This window comes from Danio rerio, chromosome 1, assembly GCF_049306965.1.
Source record: "Danio rerio strain Tuebingen ecotype United States chromosome 1, GRCz12tu, whole genome shotgun sequence".
Lineage (NCBI taxonomy): Eukaryota > Metazoa > Chordata > Actinopteri > Cypriniformes > Danionidae > Danio > Danio rerio.
Window position 1 is genome coordinate 22,926,506 of NC_133176.1, and position 14,792 is coordinate 22,941,297.

The following is a 14,792-nucleotide window of genomic DNA, read 5'->3' on the forward strand; positions in this document are numbered from 1 at the left end:
TATTTGTAATGACAGAGGAACACATCGTCTGAACATATTGTTTGCCAAACTATGTTTTTTTTAATTTGATTCAGAAATTAAAGATGACTTAGAACAAACAACTAGGGTGAGTCATGTAATACCAGTGCGATCTCAGTTTCTACAACCTCACATAAATGCAGTTTGATTTGGCTTACTGTTTGAGGTGTCCAGTTATTAAGTCTTTCATCTTTGCATGCAAAAGGAGTTTGTTGTTGTGTTGTGGTCACTAAAGCTATACTTTGGCTGCTTTCATTATTCATTTTTATGTAGTAATCTAATTTTGACATTACAAATATTAATTATTTTCTTAACACTAAGGCTTAAGACGATTTGCGATATTTTTATTTTCTGCAATTTATATTGCAATATTTCACCAAATAACATGAATAGCTCTATTTTAAAATTATTTATACATTAATATTGAATAAAGTTAATTAAATGTACAATAAAATTGTATAGTCTTCATTGTATACATAATAAAATTAAATAATTTTTGTTAAAGCTACAAAATGCAATAATTCATTGTGCCCAAATGCTTTAAACTCACTTAAAATGCCTACACAGTCACAAGCCTTAAAAACACACACAACTGATAAACATTTTCTTTGTGATAAAACTGAAATGAAAGGTCGCTGGTTTGAGTCCTGGCTGGATCAGTTGGCATTCCTGTGTGGAGTTTGCATGTTCTCTCTATTGCCGTGGGTTTCCTTCTGGTGCTCCGGTTTCCCCACAGTACAAAGGTATGTGCTTCAGGTGAATTGAATTAACTAAATTGGTCGTAGTGTATGAGTGTGTGTGTGAGTGTGTATCAGTGCCTCACCTTTCATCCTCCTCACCTGCCATCATGAGATGTATACTAATGATAAGATAAATGTTTGTCCACTAATCTGTACTATAAATGCAATTTCTGAATGATTCAAATTATTTCAATTCATTTTATAATCAAAATCGCTGTATTTCGCGTATCTCCTGTTGATAAGCAAGGTGAGGCTGCACCGAGCTGTGCCTCACGTCTTGCTTCGGACTGATTGCAAAAATCTTGGACGTAACGTTAATATCTCAACTCAAAAATCTCTCAAAGTTAGACTTTTAATCAAAATGTGAATAAATAATGGATGACCAATGTGGGAGCTAAAGGGCTTGCTTCAAAGGACGGGACAGAAGATAACTCGATCATTTCAAAGTAATTCAAGTCATTTCAAGATTAAATTTACAAGTAAAGGTAAGACCAGTGTGCAAATTCTGTGTGTGTGTGTGCGTGTGTGTTTGTGCGTGTGTGTGTGTGTGTGTGTGCGTGCATGCTTGTGTGTGTGTGTGTGTGTGTTTGTGAGTGAGGGAGAGAGAGAGAGAGAAATAGAGCATCTGCCATGATGCTGTGTCGCTTGTTATAACTGTCTGTGGCATCCACCTTGGTGTTTTTTGTAGGCATATTGAATCGCAATACATTTTAGAGTCTTCCTTGGTCCAATATGTATCTGCCATGAGTATGGAAAGAATGCTGATATGAAACACAATCGGTAGTTGGCAAATATATTGCGTGCATATGACCCTGAAAGAGTCGTGCCTCACCAGCCACAAACCTCACTGCACATCACTGGTGTGTATGTATGTTTCCCAGTAATCGGTTGCTGCTGGAAAGGTATTCGCTGCGTAAAACATATGCCGGAAAAGTTCATTCTGCTGTGGTGACTGAAATGACTCTAAAATTGTGGTCAAATATAATCTTGACTCCACATTACCTGCGATTTGACACATTGTGATATTGATGTTAAAACAATAAATTGTGCAGCCCTACTTAACACACACACTTTTGTCCACCAAATGCTGTCAAGACCTGTCAGATGCTTGTTGAAAGATCTGTTGGAAGTGACACCTCTGATCAAAATGTGAGATTCAATCACTGCTCTGAATAACTATTGTACTGTAGCTTTAATCAGCATCAACGAATATTTTAATTATAAAGTGAAGAAAAAAATGTATAAAACTTTTAATTTATGTATTTATTCATTCATTCATTTATTTTTTTTTTTCCTTTGGCAAAATCCCTGATTTATCAGGGGTTTGGCAAAGCGCAATGAACCTCCAACTACTCTAGCTAATGTTTGACGTAGTGGGTGTCCTTCGAGCCACAACCCAGTACTAGGCTATTAATTCTATTGTTTTTTAGCCATATTACTATACTCAATTTTTTGTTTATGTATATTCAAGGATTTGAGTATCATTTGGGGATATTTATTAATGCACTGATGGGAGCCTAAAATTTGTGCAAGGTTTTATTCAATTCAAAATCTGTCTGAAAACCTGAACATTTTAATATTTAGTATTTTAATATGTAGGCGACCCCAGATTAATAAATGGACTAAGCTGAAAAAGAAAATGAATGAATGAATGAATTTTATTATGTGCAGACAAGCACAAGTCAAGATAAAACTGCATGTAGAATCAGCCATTTAGAAAGTGAAACATGTCTTCAGGAAATTATATATCTATATATAAAGCTCATTAAACATTATTCATGAGTTCACACTTACAGATATTTGACTGAATAGATGCATATTTGGTGTGCTGTCTGGGGAGCGGACTTTGAGCTCAGAAAGACACCCTAACTCATGTTATTCCCCTTATCAGGAGAGAGAGCGATAGGGTCAAAGCGCAGTGTGTAGCCCGACACCAGAATGCTCCCCCTTCATATTTAAGTAGGTATCGGGTTTAAAAGTGTGGACTTGGGGTGGTGGAGAGATGCTGAAGTCAAAAGAAAACAGAGGTATGACGTGTTTGACTATTTATTGATGTTTGTTCTTAAGTTGATTGCCTTGTCAAAAAATGATTCTTCTGAAATTTGTTCATAAAACATCACATTAATTAATGTGAAAATTATCTGTATTGCCCTGCTGTAGATTCATTCATTCATTCATTTTCCTTTGCCCTAGTCTCTATTTTAGAGGTTGCCACAGCAGAGTGAGCTGCCAACTACTCCAGAATATTTTTATGTGTGTAGTGGATGCCCTTCCAGCTGCATCCCAGTATTAGAAAACACCCATACACTCTCATAGTTTATTTAGTTTATTCAATTCATTTATAGCACATGTTTTTTGTCCTATATCTTTGTACTGTAGTGGAAACCGAAGCACCCAAAGGAAACCCACGCCAAAACAGGGAGAACATGCAAACTCCACACAGAAATGCCAACTGGCCCAGCCAGGTCTCGAACCAGTGACTTTCTTGTTTTGAGGTGACAGTGCTAACCATTAAGTCACCGTGCTGCGCACTATAGATTTAGTAAAAAACAAACAATAATATTGTGTCCAATAACCAGCCGCAACAGTGACAAGTCACAAATGACATGTTGTTTCTGTTTTTGCGTTATCATTTTTCACACATCGCAGCGTGTTGCACAAAATATATGCTGTTTTGTGTTTAATGGTGACAGATAAATTGGCTGTCAACAGAAACCTGCCATGTCACATCTGATTAGATATTGAGAGCCTGAAAGTAAATAACAGATGAAGCTATGGTTAAATAGTTAAAATGGATATAAATAAAACAGTGTGAATGAGAGAGAGAGACTGTAATGCTTATCTCTAGCACTCCCACCTCACATGCTCTTTCTCCAAGAGGCATTTCACCACAAAGTAATAGGACTATTGATTGAATTCTCTAGTGTGTGTGTGAGTGTGTTTATGTGTGTGTGCAAGTAGCTCTGAAAAAGCCTTGGCTGTGAATAAAAGATAAAGAATGCATACATTTCTCAAAACAGAACGAAGAGCGAGTGTTTACCTCTGTCGCTGTCATACAGATAGGCAAACTTCTCCCACTTGTAATACTCCACCAGGCTGATGAGGGGCCCTTTAATATCAGGCCTCATCTGCAGGACAAACTGGTTGAGGCCATCTGCTGGAAAACTGGGTGTGATGAAGGACACGTGCAGCGTCTCGCAGAATGACGTGATTGTGTTCACCGACTTCTTATCGTAGAAGCCAAAGATAGCGTACACTCCTCTGGAAAACTGGGAGCAAACTGAAAAAAAAGAAACAGTAACAGAGATGAGCAATTTATTAATTATAACAACATATTACAATTCTGGCGGATAACAGCAAATGGAATATTCAGAATCTCCCATTTTCTCTACAAATACACACACAATAGAATGACCAAATTGTGTACAGTTTGACTATTGCAGCAGATATATTTATATAACTCGAGGTTGACATGGAAAATGAACTTTTAAGTGGGCTAAATGATTGGAGACATCCTGCAAACATTACCAGAGACAAGTCTGTTGTTATGTTGACATGCTAATTATACAGGTCAAAAAAGTGTTTTAAACAAAAGCAATAATTAGAAAATAGACAACATCAATTCATATTTTATCCTGACCTTTAATCTGTGTTAATGGCGGTGGTAACCTACAGCAATAAATGTCAAAACTACATAACATCAAGGCTTGACATGAACTTTTTTGATCACCAGCCACTGTGGCTAGTAGTTACTAGCCACTCAGCATTTTCACTATAACCACAATTTTGTTGATGGGAAAATATATTTTACATGCATAAATTTGACTTTGACATGCTAAAATCACTTGATTTAGATTTTGTGCTATTTCCACATGCCTCCTCATTCATTTCACTTTTTTGTGTGTGTTGTGTATGAGCTGCTCAATGTGCATGAGCAAATGGGTTGTGTTTTCATAGTGTTTCACTACAATTAGTTTTTATTTCACATAACTTGTCAGGGCTCAAAATGAAGGTTTTACCAAATTTAACTCTTTTACACGAAAAAATAAATAAATAATTATTTCTTAAATTTTAAATAACGTGTCAAAACAAATAAAATATAGCTGTATACATACATTTTTTTTTAATTAAAAAAAACAAAACAAAACAAAAACAACTGACATTTAAAAAAAAGAATTATTCGTATATCTAAAACTATGCACAGTAATCTGTCCTGGGTCTTAAATCACCTGTTATCTATACATAAATGGGGAGTTAATCTGATAATTAAATAATTTTAACAAAAAAGAACTGTAAGCAAAAGAAAGCAGGTGAAAAACACTGTGTTTGATGATAAAAGGATGATTACATGCATCTAGAGCACCTGGACTGTGAGTGCCCGAGCATCACTTTTTGTTCAGTTTATTTCAAAAAGAACTGATCATACCAGTTGCATCTCCAGGCACGGTTACGTAAGAAAACGGGAGCACGCGTGCTTTTTAAACAGTCGCGCGCATTACATCACTTGTGCATGCGAATGATTATCCTCTCATTCGGTATTCACCTGCTTTCTTTTGTTCGCGTGACCACAATTATTTTTATCGTTCTGCTTCTTGATTCTAAGATTGCATTTGCATGCATATTGGGCCATCCTAATTGTCAAACCTTGCTTTTAAAAAACTACAATTTAAATAATATTTTCAACCAGTCAAATTGGCTATAGGGAGCGTCTGTCTAATCTGCCACCACTGAAATCTACCCGCATTTGGCAGGCTGGCGGGTGTTAATGTCAAGCCCTGCATAACATCCATATTATGGGCGGACTGTAAGGCTGGGCACAGTGTGACCATAATGTTAGTATTCTATATAATTTTTTGCAGTAATTCCTAGTAATTGACCTTCAATGCAGAAGTGCACCCCTGTTTGCGATTGTTTTAGAACTTCCAATTCAGTTGGCTGTGCAATAAATAAAAAGTAATAATAAACGGCAGAAAACGTCAAACTACTTGCTCTTCAAACAAGTGTGTTCATGACACAGACAAAGCAGAATAATATCATAAAATATCAGTTTGCAACATTAAGCAGTGTACAGTATCAAGCTGTTTTTAACATCTAAAGCTGACTGGAAGAGAATGAGACCGGAAGTCTCGCTCGTACGCTGAGAATAAGGTGAAAAGAACATATAGGACATATGACTTTAGTTTAAAATTGAGAGACACACTACACTTGTTTATTTACTTCATTATTTTTCTCTTTTTATTTATCTCACAACAGGTCAAAACTATGAATGTGATTATTCATAAATTAATTAGACAAGAGTTTATTAAATGAGAAAGCCAATGCTCAAGAGTCAAGGTGTAACTTGACTGCTCACAATATACATGTGAAATAAACACATGGGAGACCCAGAAATTAGTACAGTAAATGGGTATTCATTCATTTTCCTTTGGCTTAGTCCCTTATTTGTCAGGAGGAGAATTGACCGCCAACTAATCTGGCATATGTTTTACGTAGCGGATGCCCTCCCAGGTGCAACCCAGTACTGGGAAACACCCATACACTCTATATCCAGCTCACCTATACTGCATGTCTTTGGACTGTGGGGGAAACCAGAGCATTTGGAGGAAACTCCCTAAAACAGGGAGAACATGCAAACTCCACACAGAAATGCCAACTGGCCCAGCTGGGACTCGAATTAGCGACCTTCTTGCAGTGAGGCAACACTGCTAACCTGAAAATAGGTATTTTCAAGAAAAATGCAGTCCTGGAAGAATCATGCTCCTTGGTCATATGTGCAATTCTGTAAGCTGATTGGTTAAAATAGATAAACAAAAAAAAAATGCTGCCATATTTATGAATGCGGAGGTGGCTTGACAGTTGCAAGCGATGTTGTTTATTCAATTTGAAATGTGAAATAGAGGAAAGCATCAACTAGCTAAATTGCAGGTCTGATAGCTACAGACTATGATGCCTACAATAAACAATAATAATAAATAATAATTGGAACAGACTTAAACACATATGGTGTATAAAAGCGTGTTGAAAGTGGGGGCGCATCGCTTCCTTCACTATTTTTAATGCGATTTGCGCTCATGCTCCCATGTTTGTCTGTTGTTGTTGTAAACGACCATCAACCATTTTCTCACAGGAGTACAAACTAAAAAACATTGCTGCAGGTCTGATACAAGTTTTATTTTTGGAGAAAATTAATGTTCTGTGTTAATTTGAGGTAATTAGTCTAGCAAAATGTGTAAATTCCATAGAAAGTATGAAGCTGATTATTCAGTTCTTTTCACGTGACTCATGGTGCACTTGAGCCATTCTGAAAAGTGGAGATATTTTCAACTAGGTGCTTGTGCAATACGTTTTGTGCTGTGTGCTAATCACGCCCAACATGCGGCCACAAGTTATGTGCCTCCGCTGGAAATAATGAACTTGTGTGCGCAAAAGATGCCAAATGTGAATGGCCCTTAAAACTACGTTTACATGGACATCAGCAATTAAATTATTTGCCTTTATCTGATTAAGACATATGAAGACAATATGAAGGTGTTTACTTGAGATGCTTTTTGAATGTTTCCTTCATGATCCCATTTTGCATGTTATAGCACAGAGTTTGATTGACATCATTGCGTCACCACGCTATCCACATTTCCTAAAGAGTTTCATGTAATTTTAGGTGTTTCATTTTTAATTTGTTGACTTTAATTCCAGTTCGACACTTTCACACTTATTCAGGAACATTTCATGCATGCCCCCATGACAAACGAGATATTGGATGTGAGTATGAACTGCTGGAAGAGTGTTGTTTTAATGGAATTACCACATGCCGTATGGGATAAAAACTCAGCATTTCGCGATTCAGGTATCTGTGGTCCTTCACTGACTGGGTAGGTGCAGAGAATAGTGTCAAACAGCCGTGTGTGTATTGACTTTCCTGTCACAAAATGTGGCGAAAGTCCTTCATGGCGGTAATAGTTTGATTGCGGTGTTTACATGTCTGTACTGCACTTCAATAACAGCACTAAAATCAGCATACTGCACATGTCTTAATCTAGTTTCTGCTTAGTTCATTTATGACTCGGATTAAGGTAATCAAAAATCACTGTTTAAATGGTAGACTCAGTTTTTTACAATTGCTATGACACTTTTATCAATACATTTAACAAGTTTCCTAAACTCTTAACACAGTTACCACAACATCCGTCTTCGTGGGCTATACAATTAACACATTTCTTGTTGTTTTGACACAAAATGCATCCAGTTAACACAAATTTAAAATGCTTTAACTTCTTTTACACACAAACACAACCAAGACCAAAACAATGTAATTTTACAGTCAAATTTACAAATGCTTTAACACAGTATGTCAGAACAGACAACACCATGTTCTAAACAGAAATTATATAGGATAAAGTCAAAGTGAACAGCTGTTCTAATTGTGAACTGCATTTGAATTGAAACATAAGTTTATTCCCTGTATTTTATTCAATTGCCAATGAGAAACAGCATATTGCGGTTATATAAATAAATAAAGAAATGTATATATATATATATATATATATATATATATATATATATATATATATATATATATATATATATATATATATATATATATATATATATATATATATTATTTTTTTTTAATTTATATAACAGCAATATGAGTCTCTCATATATATATATATATATATATATATATATATATATATATATATATATATATATATATATATATATATATATATATATATATATATATATATGACAGCTGGAAAAAGCACACTAGCCCATCTAGAAAGCCCATCTAGAAAGCACACTCATGTCTTGTTTTGGTTTTTCCAATCACATGATCATATGTTCTAATAGTTGACTCTTGAGGTTTTTGAAAGGAACAGTGAGCGCATCAAAGAACTCTGTCACCAATACGTCCATGTAAGATTATGCATTACAGTCATTACTGTACTATACACAGTGTGTTTTGCAGTAAACTACTCTTTAAACCTGGAGTTCATTGGTACATACAGTACATATACAGTACAGCATTTGCATACACTGTGTCTAATTACTTTCAGAAAGTCATGAAGTTAGAGGCCAATCAAGTACCACATGAAATTTTCAATGTTGACAAGGCTGGGGATGTCGCCGTAGGAAAACATAATAGGCCAAAGGGCCACAGTTACCGTGCCGGGCCACAGAAGATATCAAGTATAATGTGGATGAGAACATGTGACAAAAGACTGGGAAGTATAGAAGATTACTTTGTTATTTTATTATAATTGTGGTGCTTTTCCTGTTTGCAGTGATGTCCTTCTGCAAAAAAAGTCTGTACTGCAGAAATTCTGTGTCTGTATTTTTTTTACATAAACTGTAAATTTTATAAAGCAATTTTTTTTCTTCGTTTTGTATAAAATTGTTGCCGTAAACGAAAGAAAATGCCTGCATTTACTTAACCCAACGAAACAAAACTGTAACGAGACTTCAAATATAAGGGCAGAGCTGACACATAAACTAATGGAGTTTCTGTAATGTCAGCTGATGATAGTGTTTTTATTGTCAGTTTGTTCTGATTGACTTAATGTTTCTGTTGGAAGAGAACATGTGTTTGTGTTTTGAACAATAATTTCATTTTGAAACATGATTGCAGTGTTTTGTTAGACATGGTGTAGTGTGTTCGTTTATTATTGTCTTTTGAAAAGTAGTTTAGAGGTTTAGTTTATAATGTGTGATTTTGAGCATAAAATTAACTGTTTTGCCAATTGTGTGTTTTAGGTGTGTTGCTGCGTTAAGAGTTTAGCAAACTTGTTAAATGTATTGAAAAAAGTGTCATAGCCATTGTAAAAAACTGTAATTAGAGTATTGTCTTAATCATATTAAAATCGGATTACTGGTGCCAATGTAAACATACTTAGTCACATCAATATAATACTTTTAATACTATGTTTAATTATCTGGAAATTGATTACACAAACTTTATACGAAACTTTTACAATCAAAATGTTTTGCCCAATCTGCCATAATACAAAACTTCAGATGCTCAACAGTCAGTGGTTATTATTATGCGCCATGCATTTTCAATAGAACAATGTCTATTCTGATCTAGACTACAGAAAGGTCAAGCACATCACTTTTGTGAGCACATGCAGAATGAGACTTGACTAACCATAGACTTACCATGAAAGGCGTTATCTTAATGGCAGTATATGTCACTTGCCAATATATGCCTCCATGTCAGATACGTTTTGTTCACATTTCTCACACCCATGCCGCTTGCCTTGCTGTTCCCTGAACCATGACAGACGTTTGTTTTTGCATCTGTCACTCATGAAAATCTGGACGGACTCTCTGAACATTGAGACTGTAATCTCAATGTCTGGTTTTTAAAAATGTGGTTTCCCATGCGGAAATGTGGACTCTGAGATCAGCACACATCGCCATTGTGTTCTTGGTGATCTTTATTTGCAAACACTGAGATGCTAATTTTATACCCAACCATGAAGCCCAGGTAAATCACCAATTCACCTTCTTATTGTGGACTGCTTCAAAACTGTCTCATTTCGATCCTATGACCTTTTCGCTTTTAATTAGCTTCTATCCTAACTTTTGGGAAGTGTGTTGCTGCCATTAAAATCAAACTTTGTTTATATTTCAAGAATACAATTTATTTGCTCATTGAAAACACTGGAAATCTTTTCTTTGTACTTTTGTCAATTAAATAAAAGTTAAAGAAAATCAGAAAAGTGCAAATTATTGAATAATATTGCATAAAAAAAATTTTTTTTGGACTTTGTCTTGTTTCATTAAACACATAAACTGTCTCAAAGTCAGATGAAAATCATACAGCATATCCAGGGCTGTAGATCTTTACAATAGTTTTCTTGTGTTGTCTGTTTTTTTAACATGGTCAACATTTGTTTCCACCTGTTCCTTGTTAGTTTACTGATTTAGTTCTGTGTATAAACTCTTTATTTAGTTTAGTTTTAGTTCACTGTAATTTTTTGTCATTATTAAACCTTGCACTGTTCAAATGTAACATAACCCTTTTGTTATGTAAGGAATGAAAACATGTAAAAATGCATCAAATAATTATTTTTTACATTTTGTTTTGCATGAATCTGTTAATCAACCTTAGTCCTGGTCAAAACTACTAAATGTTTTTAAAATGAAAGGATTTTAACTCTTTAATTGCTAAGTTCACAAATGATGTCACTGATTTGTTGAAAAAAAAACACACAAAATGACCTATTTTTGACATAAAAGGTAATGTGGACTGGATTTTTTAAAAACCTTTTATCATGGTCTTGGACATTTGCATGATTAGTAACAACATTGGCTTTGACGCATCGTTAGATTTTTATTTTTCTCTCCCTAATTTACTGTTGGTGGTGTTTTTTTGCCCTATTGACTTCCATTATAACCTTTTTTTTATTAACCCTATCTAAAAAGTTAGATAATAAGATGATCAACAGTAAAATGACAAATTTTTACCTCTTCCCAACAGGGAAAACTACCTACAATCAAAAATGCATGATTATATGCTGTCATGGTTTTGTAATCAAAAAATGGGGCTACAATGGAAGTCAAAGGGGTAAAAACAGCCACCCACAGTAAATTAGGGAGAAAAAATGGAAATTGACCAAAAACAATGCATCAAAGGCAATGTTGTTTCACATGTCCAAGACATGTGTGATAAAAGGTTAAAAACAATCCAGTCTACAATTACTTTTTATATTGAAAATAAGAAATTTTGTGTTTTTATCCTCCACAAAATCAGTTACATCATTTATGAACTTGGCAATTAAAGAGTTAAAATCCTGTAATGTGCTTAGCAATTTAGTTGTTTTAATCAGGACTGGGCAAAGCAGTGGCGCAGTAGGTAGTGCTGTCGCCTCACAGCAAAGAAGGTCTCTGCGTCGCTAGTTTGAGCCTCGGCTCAGTTGGCATTTCTGTGTGGAGTTTGCATGTTCTCCGTGCATTCGCGTGGTTTTCCTCCGGGTGCTCCGGTTTCCCCCACAGTCCAAAGACATGCGATACAGGTGAATTGGGTAGGCTAAATTGTCCGTAGTGTATGAGTGTGTGTGTGTGAATGTGTGTGTGGATGTTTCCCAGAGATGGGTTGCGGCTGGAAGGATATCCACTGCTTAAAAACTTGCCGGAAAAGTTGGCAGTTCATGTGGCGACCCCGGATTAATAAAGGGACTAAAAGATTTATGCTAATTTAATTTAGTAAATGTTTTCATCCCTAACATAACAAAAGGGTAGTAAATTTGCCCAGAGTGTAGCGTTGAGCTTTTTTTTAATTCTAAGCATTTTCTCAAAATATGTGTCAAAATAAGATTTGTCACCAATCATCATTTTGCCAGCTAAAGCACAGAAAAAGTTTTTTTAAAAAGTTTAAGACTTAAAATTACCCCAGAGTGGATGAAAACATCCCAACAGTACACAAGTGTGATTGTGTGTTCGTTTACCAGAAAGTCTCCTGTGTATTTCTGTTTGTGGATTCAAGACTATTGAGATATAATTCCTGAATCTTTTGTGTTGCTAGTGTTACATCCGCATTACTTGCCAACTAGAGCTTAAAAGAAATTTTTGGCGTAAAAGAAAAATCAATAACTTTGGCCCAGATTATATATCCTTGTGCACAGCCAAAATACCTGTGTAACATAAGACTGGGTTTGTGGTCCAGCGTGAAATATGTATCCGAGAGCAAGAGCCTGACTGTCCTTGTGTGACAGTCTTAGTAGCCAAATGAGTGCGAGCACACTTTTGTTCTCTTGTTGTTTTCACTGACAGCCCAAATTTAGCCTAGTTTTAGCCAAGGCAACTACATTTAGACGTCTATTAGACATCTATTAGACATTTTTTAAAAACAAAAAATGCTAGCTGAGCTAAAGCTTAACTTCCTAAAATTAAATTGCAAATCAAATCAGAAAAATCACAATTAGATATATTTCACAAATCCCATCCTGTTATCCTGGTTATGGCAACCAACATTCATTCATTCATTAGTAGGGCCAGACGGAATCTGCTGACATTTTTTCCTATTTCTGTGAAAGATTTAGTAAAAAATCTGCAGGTTTATGCAGAATAATTTTGGGAGTATCATAACTAAATGCAAATCCAATTAGATCCACTTTATTTGGTAAACAAAGCAAATCTTCTATATAATATATCTACTAAAAGGCAGAAAATATTACTTTACAAACTGTATTTTTAATCAGTTATATTCACATTTTCATAGTAGTCAATAATATGGTTTAAATTAATTAAAAAAGTGAATAAATATAAATTTGCATACATTTATACAAGTAAATAAACAGAATCAATGATGGGGTAAAAATCTGGGCCTATTCATTAGTCTCTATTTCAGAGGTCGCCACAGCCGAATGAACCGCCAACTCTCCGGCATACGTTTTACTCTGCGGATGCCCTTGAAGCCCCAACCCATTACTGGGAAACATACATACACACTCATTTGCACACACACATACACTACGGCCTATTTAGTTCATTTAATTTACTCGTAGCGCATGTCTTTGGACTGTGGGGGAAACTGGAGCACCTAAAGGAAACCCATGCGACCACTGGGAGATCATGCAAACTCAACAATAGAGATGCGCGGATTAGCTGAAATGTCACCCGAATCCACGGCTTCATGCTAATTAACACAAATGTCAGTTTAATAAATCTAGTTCTTTATTTTAAACATGATGATAGGCCAGCGTGGATTATTCGTTATTACAGTTTTTCTAGTTTGCTTTGACCTGGTTAAAGAAACTAGGTTCCTCTTCATTTTCATTATCACTATCCCAGCAGAGCAGAGGACCGGTCTTGCAAATGTGTAAACCCTTTCTCATTGGGTTGACACATTTTCCCCACCATTTTTCCAAACAGTTAACACAGATGTCATTCAAGCAGTCCAAACTCCATTGTTTTAGTTTGGTAACCAAACAGAATCCATCTATTCCTAACTATTAAAAACTACCAACATCAGTATGAAATCACTGAAGCACCGGTTTGACACTCCTTCACACAAATCTTCAATTAGCCATCATTCTGCAAACCTTATAAAAACGATGGAAGGTCTGTGTTGTTCTGTGCCAGCATTGATGGAAGAGGTCAATATGGCTATGTCCTATACTCCCAATAGATTTGACTGTATATTAGTTTACATGTGTTTTCTCTAATATTTACAGTATTTTATTACTTTTGTCTGTTTTTTTTTATATACAGTATTTCAGTTTTCAGCCACAGTTTGAAAAATGTCATGAATTCAATATATATTCAATCAAAGCACATCTTATTCTTGATCCAATTCTTTGCAAAAAGGCGAATTTGACATCCCAAATAGAGACAACAAATGTCATTGGCTATAAGCTACAATGGCAAGCAATGGTGGTGCATTTTGAGTTCTGTATTTTGTATTTTGTTGTCCATTGTGTAATGATTAATTGAAAGAGCTCATATACTTGTTTGCAAGTTGTGTAGTTTGAAGGTAAAACTAGCTTTTGTTGCATATGTTAAATGTTTTGACACGATATGTGCCTTTTGCAAGCAAAATGTGTCATTTTGACCATGAGTGCCGCTGTTTAGGCCTGTGTGTTAACTGTTTTGAAAATGTGGAGCTTCAGTTGACAACTGCATCCAAGCAATCGAGAAAAACTGTAACAGCAGATTTATTGAGCTAATATGTGCATCTCTGATAGTAAAATAATAATTGTAAACCGATTGAAATGAACATTTTTTTAGATAAAAACATACATCGATTTACAGCCGTTGCATATTACATACCCAGCACTTGATTCATCCTTGTTAACCACTTCGCTAAAACGCTCCAGCACGGCACTTTTCTTTCCTTCCTTTTGTTTTTGTCTCCCTTTTTAGGTTTCTCTCGGATCTGTTTCGCCTCCATTTCTGCTTTAACAAATGGGCCTCCACCATGGGCATATTTCTTTTTTTAAATTAGCGTGCAAATTTGGGCTTTCACACAATTTGAAAAAAGATGTTTTTCAAAATCGCAAAAGCTGCAATTATTTCGATGAGGAAGGCAAG

The 14,792-nt window shown here is 35.3% G+C and overlaps 1 protein-coding gene across 4 annotated transcripts in view; it reads right to left on the reverse strand.

Annotated features, from left to right (window-relative positions):
- gria2a (glutamate receptor, ionotropic, AMPA 2a) overlaps positions 1 to 14,792 on the reverse strand; it is an 85,897-nt gene that overhangs the window by 32,592 nt on the left and 38,513 nt on the right. For all 4 annotated transcript variants that reach the window (XM_005170897.4, XM_005170896.3, XM_005170898.5 and 1 more), the window contains 1 exon segment: positions 3,799 to 4,038. In XM_005170897.4, coding sequence (XP_005170954.1) covers positions 3,799 to 4,038 — 240 coding nt within the window.